At 47.1% G+C, this 19738-nt stretch overlaps 1 protein-coding gene across 14 annotated transcripts in view; it reads left to right on the plus strand.

The window, feature by feature from the left end:
* The window catches only part of WNK2 (WNK lysine deficient protein kinase 2), a 113969-nt gene that overhangs the window by 54085 nt on the left and 40146 nt on the right, over positions 1 to 19738 (plus strand). For 5 of the 14 annotated variants that reach the window (XR_004061094.1, XM_030956413.1, XM_030956414.1 and 2 more), the window contains exons 10-25: positions 1949 to 2140; positions 3165 to 3668; positions 6610 to 6924; positions 9680 to 9729; positions 10354 to 10519; positions 10600 to 10716; positions 10869 to 11036; positions 11245 to 11290; positions 11467 to 11583; positions 12029 to 13140; positions 14597 to 14669; positions 15086 to 15141; positions 15215 to 15906; positions 16404 to 16618; positions 18097 to 18312; positions 19218 to 19316. Coding sequence is in view for 12 of the 14 variants with exons in the window: in XM_030956413.1 (XP_030812273.1) it covers positions 1949 to 2140; positions 3165 to 3668; positions 6610 to 6924; positions 9680 to 9729; positions 10354 to 10519; positions 10600 to 10716; positions 10869 to 11036; positions 11245 to 11290; positions 11467 to 11583; positions 12029 to 13140; positions 14597 to 14669; positions 15086 to 15141; positions 15215 to 15906; positions 16404 to 16618; positions 18097 to 18312; positions 19218 to 19316 (4138 nt within the window). In the remaining 2 variants the exon portion in view is untranslated. The remainder of the gene's footprint in view (positions 1 to 1948; positions 2141 to 3164; positions 3669 to 6609; positions 6925 to 9679; positions 9730 to 10353; positions 10520 to 10599; positions 10717 to 10868; positions 11037 to 11244; positions 11291 to 11466; positions 11584 to 12028; positions 13141 to 14596; positions 14670 to 15085; positions 15142 to 15214; positions 15907 to 16403; positions 16619 to 18096; positions 18313 to 19217; positions 19317 to 19738) is intronic. The other 9 variants (XR_004061095.1, XM_030956408.1, XM_030956407.1 and 6 more) reach the window with 7 other exon arrangements.

Raw genomic sequence — 19738 nt, forward strand, 5'->3', positions numbered from 1 at the left:
GTTCCTCAGAGACAGCAGTGTCCAGTGAATGCCCATGCTAAGGAGGGTAGGGCAGGACAACAGAAGAACAGAAATTAGGGTGAGAAATTCACTTACCTACAGAATTAATTGTTTTGATCTTGTATCAGTATGCACTGGTGGATCAGACATGGAATCAATGTTGTATCTCCTAACTTTTATTTCTTTTTCCAATTTGGGTGTCCGTGCATTTACACTGCTAAAGTTATAATGAGGCGAAGTTACCTAATCTGCCTGGATATTTTCCCTTCCCTGTGCCTTACCCAATTCACAAGCATTTCTTAAAACACAAGCTGGATTTGAGAGAGAGGTTTTAGGAAGCAGCTCCATTCCCTGAGCACAGTTTTCCTGCTGTAATGCGATGTCTCCTGGAGTGGGAGGTGGCTGAGCCACAAGTGCCAGTACCCTCTGTCCCCTTGGTGAACCGTGGGCAGCTGTCTGAGCTGCAGATTAACCCAGCTGGGGCGTGAGGGCAGAGCTAGCTCTGAGAGCTGGCAGCTTTATGAGCTCCAGCCCAGCGCAGTGGGCATGCAGCTCTCCCACCCCAGAGCTGGGGCTTGGTCCTGCAGGAGTTCCTCCATGGAGCGAGTGGGGTTCCCCCATCCCAGGTGGGCCCCTCCATCCTTCAGACAGTGTTCAGGTGCCTCCACCTTGGCCCTCAGTTTGCTCAGTCCCATCACCAGAGCCAGGCCAGCCCCTGCGCTGCCGTTCCTGTGTGTTTGGGATTGTAACTGGGGAGATCTTTCTCAACATGAGATGGCAGAGGTTCTGTGTGCTGCAGCCCTGTGGTCCCAAGTAAGTCACCCTGAGCCAGCCTATGCCTCAGGGACATCCTTCTGAACCAGAAGGGTTTTTAAAGTATTTCCAGAACTAATTAGAGGAACTGAAAAAGAAGATACCAATAGTACATGAAATGTGGGGGGTTGTTACTAATGATTTCCAGCTTTAATGCAACTTTTTCTCTGTTCTGCTGTCTAAAGCCTGGCAGGCAAGGGGAGCACTGCTTTCCTTGGAAAAGTAAAGCTGTTTTTTTGGCTACCTCATTGTCACTACAGTACATCACAAATATCTAGAACCTAGCTTTTACTGCAATTATTGTGGTTGATTGTGTCTCAGGTAATAAGTGTTATATTTTCCATGCCTGCTCCATTATGTAGCAACTTCTGCTTGTCAGGATGAGCTGAATATCAACTGCATCTTGTAAGTTAGTGGGTGGGGATTTCACGGGACCAGCTGGAGGAATCTCTGGGATTTAAGGAGTCTGAGTCATTACAAATAGCCTCTCCAAGACAATTAGCACATATCATTTTAGGTAATATATCTTGCATTTAAATGTGTTTTAAGTGTGGGCTCCTGTGCAGTGTTTGAATTAAGAGTGCTCGTCTCTCCCGGGAGCTGTCCCTGCTGGAGCATGACCAGGGCAGGGAATGGGAAGGGGGCTCCATGCCTGGAGAAAAGGGGGCTCAGGGGGGACCTTCTGGCTCTGCACAACTCCCTGACAGGAGGGGGCAGCCAGGGAAGGGTCGGGCTCTGCTCCCAGGAAGCAGGGACAGGATGAAAGAAAATGACCTCAAGCTATGGCGGGGAAGGTTTAGGTCGGATATCAGCAAAATTTTCTTCACTGAAATAGTGGTTAAGCATTGGAATAGGCTACCCAGGGGAGTGGGGGAGTCACCATCCCGTGAAGTGTTCAAAAAACGTATTGATGCAGCATATGGGGACATGTTTTAATTGTGGACCTTTCAGTGCTGGGTTAGGGGTTGGACTCAGTGATCTTAGAGGTGTTTTCCAATCTTAATGAGCCTGTGATTCTGTACTCCGAGCACCAGGTCTGTCCTGACAGTGAGCTGGGGAGAAATGGGGAGCGTGGCCAGCCATCTGGTTCTTTTGCAGTACACAAGCAGTAACCTTTTCCTTCTTGTCCCCGCAGCAGCAGCCCATCTCACAGGCAGCCTCGCTGCAGCAGGTGCTCAGCAGCCAGCCCGTGTGCCCGCTGCCGCCAGCCCCCCACCTGCTGCCGCCCTTCCCGGCGCAGGGCTCGCAGGTGCCCGCCAGCAGCACCCCCCTGAAGCCCCTGCAGATCTCCACCGTGCCACAGCTCCCGCCCGTGGCCCCTTCCCAGGTAAGGAAGGGCTGTGAGCATGGCCATTTGAGGAGAAATTTCCAGCTAATAATTAACATGATTTGCAGGTTTTGTGTGGCTATTTTGACTGCATGCCAGTTTAATTAGGCGATAAGGATATTATTGGTCTTTCCTAATTCCTTTGTATTTCTTTGTTACTTATTTGGTGAATCAGAAATCTCCTTTGTGCCCAACTCTACGCCACCCAGTTAAACGCAGCTCCAAAATGGCAATAATTTTTTGGGGGTTGTTTTGGTTTGGTCTTTTGCACTGTCCCCTCTGGCGCGATCTCTTCCCCATCCCAGGCTTGAGGGCATGAGCAGTTGCCTGTTTTTATTGCTATTTTCTGACCTCCTGACTTCACCACTTCCCCCAACACCTGTCAGCCATGTCGGTGTTGTTCTGCTCTGGGTCTGTACTCTGGAGCAGGGACAAACCCTTCCCTTGGCCTAGGAAGGTGGATGGTGCTGTGCTTGGTGGTGACAGGCACCATAATGTGAAGCAGCTTATGTCAAAGGGCAGGAGCAAGCTGCTGCCGTGATGCCAGTCGGCTCCATCACTGGGAGGTTTTGATTGTAAAAACCCTTTCTCTGGGCTCTTCCATGCTGCCTGAGTTGCAGCTTGTTTGAAAACAAGGGTTTAAATTGCCCCACTTAATTTTGCATGAAAGAGTTTTGCGTTAGGTCTGGCCCAATTCCTTTTAATTTCTGTTCAAATGAAAGCAGCTTTTAATTAGGATGTTGCTTGAAGGCTTCAAGCTGGTGTTAGAAGTAGTTCTAAGCTTCTAAGGTATAAAAGCGTCCCCCTCAAATGTATTTTTTTTTGCTTTTACTAATGATTTAAGCGTAAATCAGTTTTTATTACTGCTTGTGAAGCTCAGGGAATGAATGGAAGTGATTAACAAACAGACATAATTATCCTCCTGGCATAGGTGGTTTTTAGGGACTTGTGTGGCAAATGAAACTGCTCTATACCATCAGTGAAAGCACCAATGCAGTTTATGCAATATTATATTTTTTTTCAGATTCCTCAGTTTCCTGTCATTCCTGCAATTACTCCTCTGGCAGGGCTTGACAGCCTTCCTCCAAACCTGTCTGACATCCCTGCTGCAAACGTGCCCCCCATTCCTGCTCCCTCCCAGTACTTTGCTCCAGCCGTGATCCTGCCCAGCCTGCCCATGAACCCCACGCTGCCCATGGCGCCCAACTCCCCCGCCCTGCCCATGCAGGCCGTCAACCTGCCTCACACCACCGTGGCTTCTCTGGTCCTGCCCTGCCAGCCCATGGTGCCAAACATGCCGGCGGCCACCATCCCGCTGCTGGCCGTGGCACCGCCGGGGGTGCCGCCGCTGCCGCCGCACGCCGCGCTGCCGCCGCAGCCCGTGTTCCAGCCCGCCTTCCAGCCGCTGCTGCCCGGCGACGCGCCCTCGCCCCGCCACGCACAGAGCTCCCAGCCCGTGACCCAGGCACAGCCACCTCCTCCAGCCCTGCAGCCGAGCGGCATCCACCCTCCTGAGCCGGCTCACCAGGTAAATCCGCCGGGCGCGGGGCCGTGCACTGCAGGGTGCTCCGAGGCACTGCCCGTCCTGGGGTTCTCTTCCTCACCAACATTAATCTTTGTTCTTGAGAGGTTTTGTTGACTTCTTGCTCTCAGTTCTGGAGGTGGTGGCTGAAGCTGTGAGCTGTGGGGTAGCAGGTGATATCCTCAGCCAGGGACAGGGGTTATCAAGGATATAGGGCATAATACAACTGGCTTTGGACAGTAAATGAGCAGAGTGCTTTCTGAATTTCCTCTTCCTTCTTGCTCTCAGATCTTGGGAAGTGTGGCCTGTGGTTCTCCCAGGTCAGGAGGGTGTACCAAGCCTTGCCAGTGCCTGTAGCTGGTCCATGTAGGATGCAGGGGCTGCTGGGTTCACACAGCAAATACAGGGGAGCTGGCAGGAGCAGTGGAGTTGTTTTGGTGTAGAATATATTTAAAACAGCAAAGGGAAGTGACCCTTGGGTAAGGACTCTGGAAAGCTCTGTGGAAGAGCACTGTCAGACCTGCAGGGCAGGGATGGATCTAGCTGCAGACCCTTTCCCCCTTGAAAAAAACAAAGTGTAGACAAGATCAAGCAGTATTTACACAGAAACTGCCTCAGGACTGACAGAGTCTGTAAATACTTCTCTCACCACATCTGTGATATGTCAGCATGAAACAGTCTGACCAGAGCAGGAGAGGACACTCAACCTGTTAATAAGGCATTTAGAAAATCTGTGTTCTGCCACATCCCTTCACCATAACACCCTAATTAAAATTTGTAACATCCCATCCCAACCTGTCATGGCATCTTCAGAGCAGTACACAGTTTTTAAATTTCTCTCTTCAGCCATATATTTCATACAGGATTACTGTCGTTGAGAATGTCAGCAGCATGGAGTTTGGGAGTGTTACTCAGTGTTCCCTGTGGCTTTAGGGGGAATGGAATGAAGCACACTGGACACAGTGAGCATGGCAAATGCCAGAACTGGAGAGCTGATGTTCGCAAACCATCCTGACAAAGTCACTAGCTATCAAATATGTGTAGAAGAATTGCATGTGGAAGAATTTAGGTTTAAAAATTGCTATTACAATGTGCAGAGGAATATTTTAAAAAACATTGTTTTGATTTGAAGACTTCTGTTGGAGAGGTATTTCTGTATATAATGCCATGCTGTTTTCACAATTGATGTTTAGCACCTCTGAGTTTTGTCTTGGCTGGGTACATCTGTATGGGCATTCACTTAAGAACTGCACTTGATGATCCTTGTGGGTGCCTTGCAAGTCAGAATATTCTGTGATTCTATGATTTGACATTGAAATATTTTGTGAATTATTCTAGTTATATAAGATTTAAAATTGAACCATCCTTCTGTGGCATTATACCACACTTGTCAGTCTAACAACCCCCCCTTGGGCAGCCATGTAACTCTGAGGTGTTATGAAGCACATCCTGTCTTTACTTTTATCTACATTAAAACCTGGAACAATAGTTTCAGCCATACCCAGAACCTGCAGAGAGCACGCAGCAATGAAATCATGTGGCCTAGTTCTCATCTGAGTCTTATTTTTTTAATGTATTTTCCAATAGCCTTAAGTCTCTATGTGATGATACTTCAAAAAAAGTAAAAATTGGGCACACTTTTACCTAGTACTAAAAGTCTTTTTTTCTTCCATATGCTTCTTTCTTTCCTTCTTCCTCTTTCCACAAGCTCAGTCCCCCTGGAAAAATACATGATGTACCTAAAAGGAAAATGTTCTGATTTTAAATGTATAACCCAAAAGGACTGTTATGCAGAATAACAACCCAGTCTCTAAGGTAGCTGGCATCCTGTCGCCTGGATCTGGTTCCCACCAAGTGCTTACGCACTTGAGTTATTTTAATGCACTGGAGAAATCCACTGAGAAAAGTGAAACTCCCTCTGTCCACATGAACGTGTTGGTAGGACTGGGGTCTTGGGGCTTGGCACATCAAGGGTTAAGTTGGGATTTCAGTGTGCAAACTGCACTAAACTGAAGTAGGACACTGGTGTATATTCAGTGAAAGAGTTAATTGTGTCATTTGTACCAGGTCCTGGTTCTACATATCTGGCAGATTTCTTAAAATATCCTAAGTTAGGTTATGGGTAGAATGTGTTTTTCTCTGCATGGACAGTGTGGAGTTGTTGAAAGCAGAGCAAAGTATTCAGGAGAATGAATTCATCACCTAAGATCTTAAAAGCAAGTCCAGAGAAGGCCATGGAGATGCTCTGATGGCTGGAGCCCCTCTGCTCTGGAGCCAGGCTGGGAGAGCTGGGGGTGCTCACCTGGAGAGGAGAAGCTCCAGGGAGAGCTCAGAGACCCTGGCGGGGCCTGAAGGGGCTCCAGGAGAGCTGGAGAGGGACTGGGGACAAGGGATGGAGGGACAGGACACAGGGAATGGCTGCCACTGCCAGAGGGCAGGGACGGGTGGGATATGGGGAAGAAATTCTTGTCTGTGAGAGTAGGGAGGCCCTGGAAGAGGTTTCCCAGAGCAGCTGCAGCTGCCCCTGGATCCCTGGCAGTGTCCAATGCCAGGTTGGTTGGGGCTTGGAGCAGCCTGGGATAGTGGAAGGTGTCCCTGCCCATGGCAGGGGGTGGAATGAGATGAGCTTTGAGGTTTCATCTATCACAAATCATTCTGGAATTCTGTAATTTTTCCTTTCTTAGCAAAATATGGCTTTGTCCCTACTAATAAACTAGTACCCGATGAATGCACCTTGTCATAATTGTACAGAAGGAATCCTTAGCGCTTTTTTTGGTTATTTCATAGGAAGTTTATCTCTGTAGATGCTACTGAGAGCATCCAAACCCAGTTGCACTGTGAAGTTTGAGTCCTTTCTTCATGAACACCAGTGACTTTGCTCCCTCGTCACGTACGTGTTGAGCCCTTGGCGCAGAGATGTGTGCTAACAGCTCTCGTTGTGTTGCAGCCCATGCCTGGACACACTCAGTTTGCTCTGGAAGCTGGAGCCCAGGTGCCCGTGCTGCCAGTGCAGCCCTCCATGGTCATGTCACCGCCGTTGCAGCTGCAGCCAGAGCTGGTGCCGCCCTGCGTCGCTCCCGAAGGCGTTGCCCAGGTCCATGGCAGCCTTGCCACAGCTGCCCCGGCAGCCCCCATAGAGCCTGGCCTGCCTCTCCAGCCCTCTGCTCTGCTGCAGCTCCAGCCTGATCTTTCCCAGCCACTGGGCCAGCAGCTCCCAGCTCCCTGCTCGGCTGTCGCGGCAGGCACAGAGACATCTCAAGAGGTAGAGCCCTTCCTCTGAAGTAACTCACCAGCCTCAGCCTTAATCTTCTTAGTTACTCCTGTGTGAAGCAGTGGGCTTGTTGCACAAGGGAGGTTATCCCCTCGGTGTGTTGAGCCGCTGCTCCTTGATGCCAGCAGCTCTGGGTCAGCAAATAATTGGCTATTCCAAATGAAACATCATGTTGCAGCTCAGTAAATGTCTCACTGAATTCATGAGGCAGCAGGACTAAACACCTCCTTGTGATAGCTGAGCACAAGCACGGAGATAGAAATCAAGAAATTCTCACTGTGGATGAGTTAGAAGTTGTTCTGTAGAGTTTCACCCATGTTCTGTCCAGTCTTGTTTTAAATGTCTCAAGCACTTGTTCAACCAACCATAATTTGCCTTAAGAAACTACTCCACAATCTGAGTCTTTGTATTGTGGAAGCCCTTCATCCTCTTCAGTTTGAGCCCTATTCTCATTTCATTTAGCATTGTATCCTCCTGTATTGCCTAATGTCTGCTGTAACCCTGGGATTTTTGTTTCTTAAGATACTCATAGGCATTCCCAATTCTCTGTGGTCATAGAAGCAGGATGCTTTTTATTGTTTTCCTTACAGAATTGTCAGCTCCTCATCTGCTATTTTGACTTTTCTTTCCACTCCCAAATTGTTTAATCTTCAGTCTTGACAGAACATCACAGAACATTTCTTTCTCTTCAGCTGCCTGTTAACAAAACAAAACAAAAGCTTTGGCGTTTCTACCTGATTTCAGGAAATAAATCTAATTTTTTCTCCACTTCTGGATGGAAATGTCCCACTGTGATTCTGCATTCAGAGTGGTTCCTCTTGAGTCTCTGCTCTGAGTTATCTTTCTTCCCAAAGTATGTATTTCACCTTTTCAAAATCAATCTCTTGGTTTTGCCCATGTTTCCATGGTTTGTCACATGCCTTGACTCCAGTGCAGCCTGAAATTCCATTGGACATACAACTCAATGCTGCCTTCAGAAGATGCTCCAGAAGGGCTGTGCTAACACTAAAGATGAATTCTAGTTCCCCATTTTTCTTGTCTGTCAATGGCAGTTTAATTCTTACTGCATCAGTGTTCCTGCTGTGATGTAGGATGTTTCCTGGTGAATGTCTGTATCCTGTTGGTTAAGTGTAGCAGGAATGGTAGAGCCTCTCTGCAGTGCTTCACCTGCAGACTCCCCAGAAAGGCTGGGCTGGGTCAGGCATATCCATCACTCGAGGTATTCCTTCTCCAGCTGTCTTTTTTCTGAATGCACAACTCATGGCAAGGTTAGTGCTGGTGCCTTCAGTCCATTCCATTAGAGATTCTGGAAATATGAACAAACCTCATTGTTATGCACTGTGATAGAGGGGATACAAGTTCTCCTGAGAAACTCATGGCCACTGAGGCACTGAGAATGCAGAATGTCTGTCCTTCACATCCCACATCCTTCAGAACATTTAACCACTGGTTTGATAATTTCTTTCTCATGTCCATCTCTCAGTTAACACCTTTCTCTCCTTCACTTTAAGAAATGAAGGAAATACCAATGTACATCCTCTCCATGCTGGTTTTCTGGCATACATTGCTAAAGTTTCCTTGGGTGTAAGAGAAGTTTCATACCTGTCTATATAATCAAAACACTGCATTTTGTTTCTACTCTGCCGTGACATTTTTATCTCTTCTGTTGTGTTTAGGCACATTGCAGCACTTGCATCCAAACCAACCTGAACCAGTCAGGCAAAAGGGGTTTTGTAAGGCACTTGGTTGAGTGCTTTACCAGAATGTCGATACATTATGTCTGTGTTCTCACTGTGCATTGATGCTGCAGTTTTATTGAAACTGCATTTAAGCTTGGCATGGCTTACGTGTGGTGTTTACAGCCAAGGAGTGGGGCTGGCTGGTTAGCTGCAGAGAACCAGTGATGTTGACCAGTTCCCCTCTGAGCTTTTAACCCCAGCTCATCACTGCTTGAGTCCTCAGTGTAGCAATGGCAGTCGAGGGGCTTGTTTCTAGCTCTGCGTCTATAGAAGGATTTTATAGATGTGTTTTTATAAATATATATAAAATTATATATATTTATGGGTGTATCTGGTGTGAGTGTATATACACAGCTATATACATGTATGGGTGTGTGTCTTTGTGCATACATGGTAAGTTTGTTACAGCAGGGCCTGCAGCAATGTCACAAACTCCATGAGAACGGGTCTGCCCAATGTGAAAATCATGCTATGATGTCTGTCCCAGAGCTGCAGCCAGTGAAGAGGGAAGCTTTTAGGGGAAATTCATGTAGAGGACATGATGCAAGGGTGGTGCTCTTAAATGATGAATTTTCATCTTTTGTTTGTAAGTTCCTCAGAAATTTTCCCACTAAGCCAAACACAATGAAAATACTGAGCATATTTTCAGGAAACTATATAAAGCAATGAGCCAAATTAGCAGATACGTTCAAAAATAAAAGACAGTGGAATCGTCCCTCAGTCAGATTTTGCCGTGGTGGTGAGAACTGTTTTATTCCTTTCACCATCTCATCTGCTGTGGGCAGAGGAAGGGAAGTGGCAGGTTAGTGTCTCTGACTGAAAGAGTGGTTGGTGCCTTGGACAGAAGTGACGTTGAAAGGATAAAATAGGGCATTTATTTTATTTCTAGTTCTAAGAACTGGTTAAACAGAATGGTTTTAGAGTTACTGATACCAACCCTTTCCTTAAGGTGTTTTTCATCTGCTAATATAATGTGTTTGCTTAAATTACTTTTTCTTGCATTTTAGGAGCAGGCAATACAAGACAAACTCCAAGCTCTGTCCCAGAGTTGCGAAAGGTATTATCACCTCTTTTGCGTAAGAAATGCTTGCATTTTGGAGGCTGTTTTTTCTGACACAATCAGAAGAAGAAGGACTGGGAGCATGTCTAGGGAGAGGCTGACAGTGTTCTGTGTGCAGTGTGCCCATTCTGGCACCTGCAGCTCTTTTAATTCCTTAGTTTGCATGCAGCATCCTAGCCTTGGTGTATGTACAGCTGTATGGATCTTCTCTTTTCCTCCCTCTACAGCAAACCTTACCTGTTTGACCTTCTGCTGGGAGGGCAGAAAGACAGGAGCTGAGAAAACTTCACCTTAGAAAAGTAGGAACTAGCGCAGTTCAGAGAGGGACTGTCAGGACCCCTTAAGTGAAGGAATATATTCAGAGTGATGGGACTTCTGCTGTGTTACTACCAGAAACATTAATAGATCATTTCTTGGTAGGTGTTGTAGCCCGAGTATGTGCCTGGTGTAGAGTAGTGCCCTTCACTCACTGAGTATCTTCCAGTTGACTCAGTTTGGGCCAAAAAAAAGTGCAAATGTGCCCTTTTTTGCAGCCTCTCTTATAGCTTACGTGTGATGCATGACTCCGTTGTGTGTGACTCTGCCTTTATTTTGGGGCTGTTCTTCCTTTCTCTTGTGAAGCTACATGAGTCCAGATGTTGCTTCTAGCAAAGAGATGAGTGACAGCTTGGAAGGAGCAACAGGAAGTGGAAAGCAAGAAGGAAAGTCTTCAAAGAAGCATAAGAAATCTACACGTGCTCGTTCACGCCAGGAGAAGTCCAACAGACCCAAACTGACCATATTAAATGCAAGTACAACCTGTTGGAGGGTAACTCTAGGGTTCCTTTGGCTTTGCCAGGAATAAGGGTTGTTGATCTCTGCATGCAGGTGTGTAACACAGGGGATAAGATGGTGGAATGCCAGCTAGAAACCCATAACCACAAAATGGTGACGTTCAAGTTTGATTTGGATGGTGATGCGCCGGAGGAAATTGCAACTTACATGGTGAGATGTGGCTGCCCATGGGCTATCAGTGCTCCCAGTGGCTTCAGGCAGCTCCTCGTGTGTGCTTGTTGCCTGAGCTGCCTGGCACCTGTGGAATGAGGCATTAATAAAAAAATGTCTGTTTTCTCCTTTATTTTGATGTGGCCTTCTAGGTGGAGAATGAGTTCATCTTGCAAAGTGAAAAAGAGACTTTTATTGAACAAATGAAGGATATCATTGATAAAGCAGAAGATATGCTCAGTGAGGATACAGAAGGAGAGCGAAGTTCTGACCAGGGAACAAGTCCCCAACAAGATGCAGATAGGCTGGAAATAAGTGAGGTAAGAAATGCTGAGTACAGATTGCTAGTTTGATTCCTTTTTTTAAACAGCCAGATACTTAAATTACTTTTGCATCTTGTGTTAAAAAGAGTAAAAAGGTTTCTTAACTAAAAAAATAATGCTTTTGCTCTGTTAAGCCTTACAATATGAATGGGATGCTGGTCCTTTTGCACTGATCCAGCTATTTCTTGTGTTGTTTCTTTAACAGGAGAAGCGTCAGTCTCAAATGAAGACGCCTGTGTATCAGCAAAACGGTAAGAGTGCCTTTGAGTTTCTAGTGGAAGGTGTCCCTGCTCATAACAGGGAGTTGGAACTAGATGGCCTTTAAGGTCTCTTCCAACCCAAACCATCCTGTGTAATTAAGACAAAGTCATGATCTGGAGACAATGGAAATTCCTATGTTTACTTGTCATTTTCTTTTCATCCCTAGTTTTGCATACCGGAAAAAGGTGGTTTATTATATGTCCAGTGGTTGAAAACCCTACTACAGATGCCCCTGAGTTTTCTCACCCGGTGCCTCCCAGTGCCCAGCAGACAGAAGGGCCAGGTATCTCCAAACTTTATAGAAAATGTCTTCTCCAGAGCTGCTGTGTTGTCTCTCTTCTGTCCTCACCTCACTCAGCTGTGATGGTTTCATTTAATTTAGTCAGAGGAAGAAAATGATCAGTTTTGTTAAGCTGTGCATTTACATGTGCACATGCATTTACATATGTTCCTGGCATTGAACCAAACTGGGAATCTTTATCTGAGTTTCAGTAAAGTGTCAGTATTTTAGCTATACCTTATGCTGCGGGGTAGCTGAAGTTCTCCATCACTATGTGTCTTTTCAGCGAAATATTTTTTGCTGAAATAATCTGAAAATTCTCGTTTGATGTATATAACAGCTGTTTGCTGGTGGGAATTGCTAGTGGGTTGTCCCTGCAGCTGACCAGGGAGCTTGGCAGTGATTTCCTTTCCTTTCAAGGTTCACCTTTTGCTTGTGTTCTCTCTAGACCCGGAGCAGTCAGGTGACCAGCCGGTGAGCTCTGCAGTGACAGAGGCACCTGGGCTCGGGGCTGGCCAGCAGCTTCCCCTGCACACAGGGGTCAGTGACAGCCCACTTGGAGCCGCCCTGTCCTTGGCACCAGCTCCTGCTGCAGCAGCTCCTGCCAGCCTAGCAAGCCAGCCAGAGTTCCCAGCGCCAGCCGTGCTGGCATCTGCCCCGAGCATCGTGGAGCCCGCAGGGGCCAGCGGGGGTCAGCCGGAGTTCCCCCAGCCCGGCCCCCCGCCCCCTCGAGCCGTGGGGCTGGAGGAGCCCCCCGAGGCCCCGGCCCCGCACCTGCAGCCGCAGGCGGACGAGCCGGCCTGCGTGCCCGACGTGGAGATCGCCTGCTGCAGCGTGGGGCCGCCCGCGGCCGCGCCGGCGGCTCCGGGGCCGCTGCCTCCGGACGCCGCGGTGCTGGAGCGGCAGCCGGCGCCGCAGGGGCCGCACCTGCCGGAGGGCGGCCAGCCCGGCGCGGGGCCCTTCGGCAGCCAGCCCTTCCCCGCGGCCGCCGGCCCCGACGCCCTGGCCTTGGCGGGGTCCCAGCTCCAGAGCCCCACGCAGGTGCCGCTGGCCACGTCCCAGCAGCTGCCGATGGCGCAGGGTGGCGCGGGGATGGCCGGGGCAGGGGTCGGCCTGCTCCAGCAGCAGAACCCCTCCGGCACCGCCGAGTCCGACGGCGAGGGCCCCCCCAGGGTGGACTTCGTGGACAACACAATTAAAAGCCTTGATGAGAAGCTGCGCAATTTGCTGTACCAGGAATATGTTCCAACTTCTTCGGCATCAGCAGGGACGCCAGACACCTGTGTGCCACCCGAACAGGGCGACAGTGAATTTACCTTGTCCCCTTTTCCTGAAGAGCAAACTACTGCCCCAGCGTTGGATGGGAGGGAACCAAGCTATAGCATCCCGGACACCGGCCAGGAGGTGAAAGCTGCTGCCGAGCCGCTTGTGCCCCTCGTGCCCTCAGAGGCCTTGCCTTGCCCACCACTGGTCAGTCCCCCAGTGGCTCTGCCCTTCATCCCCTCAAAGCCAGCCTGTAGGGCTGGCCCCAGGGCAGAGCTCAAGACTCACTCTCCTGCGGTAGGCCATGTGTAGATCTTTTGCTTCCCTAAGCATTTCATATTTCTGTTCCAGAGTATGTTACCTCTGCCTGCTGACTGCTTTCCAGTGTGAAAGCTCACTTAAATTTTTCTTGTCAGATGCATCCCAATTCATTTTTCAGAAATGCTTATTAGTGAAAGCCAGACTTTCCCTTTGAGTTTAGAAGTGGTATAATACTTTAATTCATCTCCTCTTGTGTCCTGTCCAAAGCAGGCAGAAATATGTCAATTTCTTCGTAGTTTAAGAATGTAAAACACATGCATGGTGTAGTCATTGTAGTTCTAATGAAGGTGATTTTGCTTCAATTTTAAGTATAAATGAATGACAGTGGTACAATTACTGCCTTAGAAGTCAACTTGGATAAAGCAAACATTTCAAGTACCTTTGCCTTGACCACATGCTGCAGCCAAAGGCAGACATTCCATGGGCATGAGTTTCTTCTGTTTCCTGTAATAGTTTCTTTTGTCTTCTCATGAGCTTGGTAGAGCAAGACTGACACGGAAGCCTCTTAAGGAAAGGGGTAGCAGGCAGTCAGGGGCAGTGGTTCTTCTATCTCAGTTGATTCCCCATGTTGGGTTTTTTCAGATAAAATTCCAAGTTTATGAAATCATCAGATTTGCAGCACATTGTGCTAGATCAGTGTCTATTCCAGGCCCTGGCACAGGTTACCCAGACAAGCTGTGACTGTCCATTCCTAGCAGTGTCCAAGGCCAGGTTGGATGGGGCTTGGAGCAACCTGGGATAGTGGAAAGTGTCCCTGTACATGGCAGGGGGGGGAATGGGATGAACTTTGAAGTCCTTTTCAACCCAAACCATTCTATGATTCTATATCTTACTCAAAAGTAGCATTTCTGGAGATAATTCCATCCCTAGCAAGGCTGAGCCTGTTCTGTGTAGCATCAGCTGTCGACTGCCCAAGAGGTGCTGTGTGGTACAGGAAAGCAGCTGTACCGGAGTGACTGTTTAGAGTGTGTTGTTTTCTAATGATAAATGACTTTCTACAGCAAACCAAATTCTCTCTCTGTGAAAGGTCCTATGTCTCTCGAGTAATTGGAATTCATCCTATTAAAATCTGTGTCAGTAAGGAAAGAGACATAGAATTTCTGAGGACAGACATACAGATGAGGAACATACAGTCTGGCTGGAAAAGCAAACCAGAACAAAGCCCCAAGCATGTGTGTATATATAATATACTGGGTTTCAGTAGCTTGGGCTGCAGTTCCAACTGCAATGCTGCCACTGCTTTATTTCTTTCAAGGAAGAAGGAAAAAAAAATGGGAGAGTTGGAAGCAAGACTTGAAGGCCCCTCCACAGGCACTGTGAAATAGTTCCATATTCTCTGGTAGTGCTAGGGCAGCAAGGGGAAGTGAGGGAAGGAGAACACATTCTGCTTTGTGAGACTGAAATTGCATTTCTTTTTTCCTTTTATTGAAAGTTGAACCAGCCAGAAGTCACTGGTGTGAGTGCTCATCCCTCAGAGGCAAGAGGTGGGTCAGCAGGCGGAACAGGTAATGCTCCTCCGGCCATCCCTGCTTGGTGTCAGTGGCAGGAGTGGGGCAACAGCCCGTACATATGCAGCAGCCCTGTGTGTCTCTGAGACAGCAAGAACACCAGAATAGTTCAGGCCCAATGTACCATGCAGATTTCATTCTTCTTCTCTTTTTCTCCTTAAAAATTTTTAACTGAGTAATGAGATTCCACACACCTGTTATTATTTGAATTCCTCAAATCACTAGATCTGCCAACCTGCAGATATTTTATATTGCCATTGCTATTGCCTCCTGCATTTTCAATCCTGTACTACAAAGACCGGGGTTTTAAATTATCCCTCAGTGGTACACTTCAGTTTATCACAATGAAACACTGGTTTTTATTACATTAAAGCATTCCAGACATAAATATTTTTTTCCCAACTTTAAATCAGGTCCAGCCACAAGCATCACTTCAGCTCCTGCTGCTCCAGCAAAAGGCCTCCTTCAGGTAATCAGAACTAGGAGCGGTTTTCTGCTTGATTGTTACAGTTCCTTTTGTTAAGCTCTCTTCTTTTTGCCAGGTTGCACCTTCATCATCAGGCACAGCTCCACAGATGGAGACTTTCCAGAGGAGTGAGGAGGCAGAGAGGACAGCTTCGCCCGCACACGCAGAGAGCGTAACGCGGCGAGTGACAGCAGATGGGGCGATGAGTAACTTCCACAGGGATGGTTCTCTGGGCTCTGGTTCCTATGGAAAACAGGCTGAGGCTCAGGAGAGTGGCACGCCAGCCAAAACCATTGGCAGGTTTTCAGTCATCAGCACTCAGGATGAATTAACTTTAGCAGCACCACACTGCTTGAGGTTCTCGGCCCCCCCGGATGTGTACCTGGACGAGCTGCCCTCCAGCCCGGACATGAAGGCTGCTGTCCGCAGGGTCCAGACGGCCTCGTCCGTGGACGTCCTGTGCGACCAGGCCTCGAGCGACTCCGCCGACGAGCCCTTCCCGCGGCAGCCGGCGGCTGCTGCAGCTGCACAGCTCTCCCCCCCCAGCAGCAGCACAGCCACGGACTTAATCAAAAAAGCAGCTGCTTTTCTACAGAGGTCTGCCAAAGGTGGCTCCCCTGGCCCGGAGTCACCCAACGGGCAAGGTGCGAAGATTCCTACAATCAACATCACGTCCTTCCACTCACAGTCGTCCTACATGAGCAGTGACAATGACTCAGAGTTTGAAGATGCTGATATGAAGAAAGAGTTGCAGAACCTGAGAGAAAAGTATGTTGAGTTGCAAGTGATATAAGGGAAGCTTGTGTTACTGTACCTTAGCAGCAGCTAAGCTTAGGATGAGCAGAACTGTAAGGAGTAAACTGGTTCTGGGCAAATCAGGCAATGCCAGGACCTTCCCCCACCTTCCTGCTGGGCATCGCCTTATCTGCCAGTTCCAGTTAGAAAAATAACTCATAGAATCCCAGACTGTTTTGGGTTGGAAAGGACCTTAAAAATCATTCCGAATGCTGCCATAGGCAGGGACACTTTCTATTATGTAAGGTTGCTCCAAGCCCAATCCAACCTGGCCTTGGAGCCAGAGACTCCCCCTTCCAGGGATGGGGAGTCACCGCAGATAGATTGCTGTAGTTTTGCATACTTAGGGATGAGCAGCTGATTGTTTTATAACCAACAATTGTTTTGTTTTTTCTTTTACAATTAATTACACTGTCAGGATATGGTGCTTTATCAAATACATTGCTAGCACAGTCCTTTTATTTTTTTAGGCATATGAAAGAGATTGCTGAGCTGCAGACGCAGCAGAAGAACGAGATAGAGGCACTGTATATTCGCCTGGGGAAACCCCTTCCTCCCAACCTGGGCTTCCTTCACTCTGCCCCACCAAGCAGCCGGCGCCGAAGAACCAGCAAAAACAAACTGAAAGGTGGAAAGCTCTTAAACCCTCTGGTCCAGCAGCTCAGGAGTGGAACATCAAGCACAAGTAGGTACACTGGGTGCTTCCCTTTGCCTGTTGCTTGTGTCAGTTGTGGCTGTGCTGTGTAATGTCTGGGACTGCTGGAAAGGATGGAATGTTTGTTGGTTTTAAGCTGGCATGCTTTTGGACAGGCTTGTCCCAGGTCCCGGTGGCAAGCCATACCTTCCTGCTCTGCATTGCCCACAGTCCTTGGTAGAGGAATAATATTCCACTTTAATTTGGAAAACAGCCTGGTTACATCTCCTCCATTCTTTAAATGCATTTTACTGATGTTTGTATTCACTTCTTAGATGCTGTTATGCTGTATTGACTAGGTGCTGTATCTTGTTTCCTTTTTCCTCCAAGATGCCATATATAAAAGATAGGATTCCATTTGCTCCCCCAAAGGATGGGAGGTAAAAGCATTTACAAAACTGTGGTGGATGCTTTGACCACCTGAAGTAATGTGAGATTTTCACACAGCACTGCAGTCCTGATTTTTTATCTCTTGCAAAAATACAAAAATAAAATTTACCTGGGAAATATTGATAAAACCCAGTACCTATTTCTTCAGCAAAATGTAGAATAGAATATGCATAATTTTTCTTCACCTTAGTTTGTGCTGTTATTTGGGGGAGCAGCAGCATTTCCAGCATTCACCCCTTATTTCAAACCTGGTGGCTCTTGTTTTCAATATCACTGCATCATAGGGCCCCTTTGAATTTTGTTGCATCAATCTTTATAGACAAGGTGTTGAGGAGGATTTTGCTTTTAGCTAAGGATTTCAGCTGAGTTGGGAAAAACAAATATATTCAGAGGCAATAAGTTCTGTGGCCCATCTTGAGGCTGAGTGTTCTGGCCCACAGGGACTGAAGCAGTGTTGGATACTGTCTGTACTTCTACATCTATCTAGATAGTTATGTATTGATACTTATCTGTAGATACCTAGATAAATGTCTCTATCTGTACTTTTGTCTACACAAATATCTCAGGTAAAGCGGCTTAAAAACCAAAATACTTTTCCAATCATGTGTTACATGAATTTATCTGCAGAAGAATCTGAAAGTGGCAATGACAATTATACTCAAATAGCTATAAACAAAAAGTTCCTTGTATCTTTGCTGCAACTTTTATTCTTCTCCATTTGCTTAATTTCACCTTTGGTGTGGGAGAGCAGATCTCTGTGTCCTGCTTTGTCATTCTGTGTGTTCATCCTCCTCCTCAGCACCTCAGCAGCTCTCTCTTCATTCCAGCAGTGCTCCTTCTGAGGCTTCTGAAAACACAGAGGAGAAACTGTAAAAATCAAACCTGCTCCAGGAGCTGCTTGGAGAAACAGGCTCAGTGATAGGAGATGTGGGTCATTTTCTGGTACTCCATCCAGTGCATCAGAATGGTGAACAGCTGTTCCTCTTGGGGTCAAGATACGGATTTTTAGGCAGGGATTTTTTATTCAGAGTTTTCCTAGCTTTTGCCATTGCATGTGTTGTGTTTGTTTGCTCTTTCAGGTAACCTTTCAGACTCTAAAGACTCGCCCCACAGAGAAAGCAGTAACTCGCAGCCGGGTTTCCCCGAAGCCGCCGCGGTGCCTCCCGGCGCAGCGCCCGCCCTGGGCAAGGCTGTGCAGACCCAGCAGCCTTGCTCTGTCAAAGCCTCTCTGTCCTCCGACATCTGCTCCGGCCTGGGCCCCGACGCAGCCGACGCCAATGCAGGCTCTGGCCAAGGTGATTCTTCCTGCTGCCTGTTCTGTGTCTCTTCCAGCACGTGCTAAAATTAGTTCCCTTCCCTTAGGCTGGAACTTTTTAGGAGTGATAGAGGAATGTGAACCTTTGGCAATCCAAATTACTGGCTTGTCTTTAAAAAGAGCATCGCAGTATTGTCAGAAGAGCAAAATTTAAGTATCTTGCCGAGTGTTACCAGCACTCGAGAAGGCATGCCCCAAGACATCCCTAATTCTTAGGAGAGAAATACCTTTCAGCTTTGCCAGCAGTGGCTTTATCCTTAATACCTTCTCTGGAGTCTGCCTTACAGATTCCTGAGAAAAAAGGGATGGAAAACAAAGAAGATACAAAAGGCTTGGAGAGCATTTGCTTTGTTTCATTTTTTTAGCCCCTTGATTCCAGTAGACCCCAAGTTCCTCATTATAAACTACCAAACTGTCTTGGGCATGAGAGAAATGAAATGAAAAATGAAATTAAAAGAAAACCAAACCCGGGGACCAAGTTATATTTCCTTTCTATGAGGGGTTCACTTTTTGCATAATTTTGGAGTCCCAGGCACAGTACTGTGCTCCCATGACCCCAGTTCTGAGACCTCTGTGTATTGCCCCCATCATAGGCTTTGACTGATCTTGTTGCCATGCATATGGGAAGTTCCAATGATGATTAAAATACCTTCCTCTCATTGCACATCCTGCCAAACTAATCTACAAAATATCTATCTGTCCTCTTCTGCTGTTATTGCATCCTTTGTGTATGGTCAGTGAACTTGCTCCTCTTTGGCAAAGTTAAGGGGGAGATGTGGAGGTTTAACTAACAAAGCTGATTTGACTGATGGTTTAGGACATCTGATCACAGCTACTTGTACTTTATAAGTGTCTTTGTTTTCTTCCCTTTATATTCATTTACAGGCTGGACGGTTTTCCACCAAACGTCTGAGAGAGTGACCTATAAATCTAGTAGCAAACCTCGTACCAGATTCCTCAGTGGACCTGTGTCTTTGTCCATCTGTTTGTATTTGTTCTTTTGTATTTTATCACAGTCCATCTTTCTTTTACCCCCTTTTTCCAATTCCATGATTTATATCTCTAATATGTTTGGCAGGATGCCCCTTTTTCTCAACCATCTTTTCTTTCTTTTTCTCTTTCTTTTAAGTAATCATCATGAACACACCTTATTTATATTAATTTTTCATGTGAAAGCTTTATTTGCACTGCTTTTGGCTCATGCCTGGGCACCAAAAGCATGTGTGGAAGATCTCATCATTTATTATATATAGCCTGATGGTAAATTTTACCCTGGAGTTATCAAAGCTTTTGTACTTTATGTGATTTCTGTTGAAGTAATTTTATTTGCAATGTGGCAAATATACATGTCTGCTGTCCGGTTCCAGCGACAACAAAACGAAATCCATCCTTCTGTAGACGAATGG

The sequence above is a fragment of the Camarhynchus parvulus genome, chromosome 12 (assembly GCF_901933205.1).
Source record: "Camarhynchus parvulus chromosome 12, STF_HiC, whole genome shotgun sequence".
Taxonomy (NCBI): Eukaryota; Metazoa; Chordata; class Aves; order Passeriformes; family Thraupidae; genus Camarhynchus; species Camarhynchus parvulus.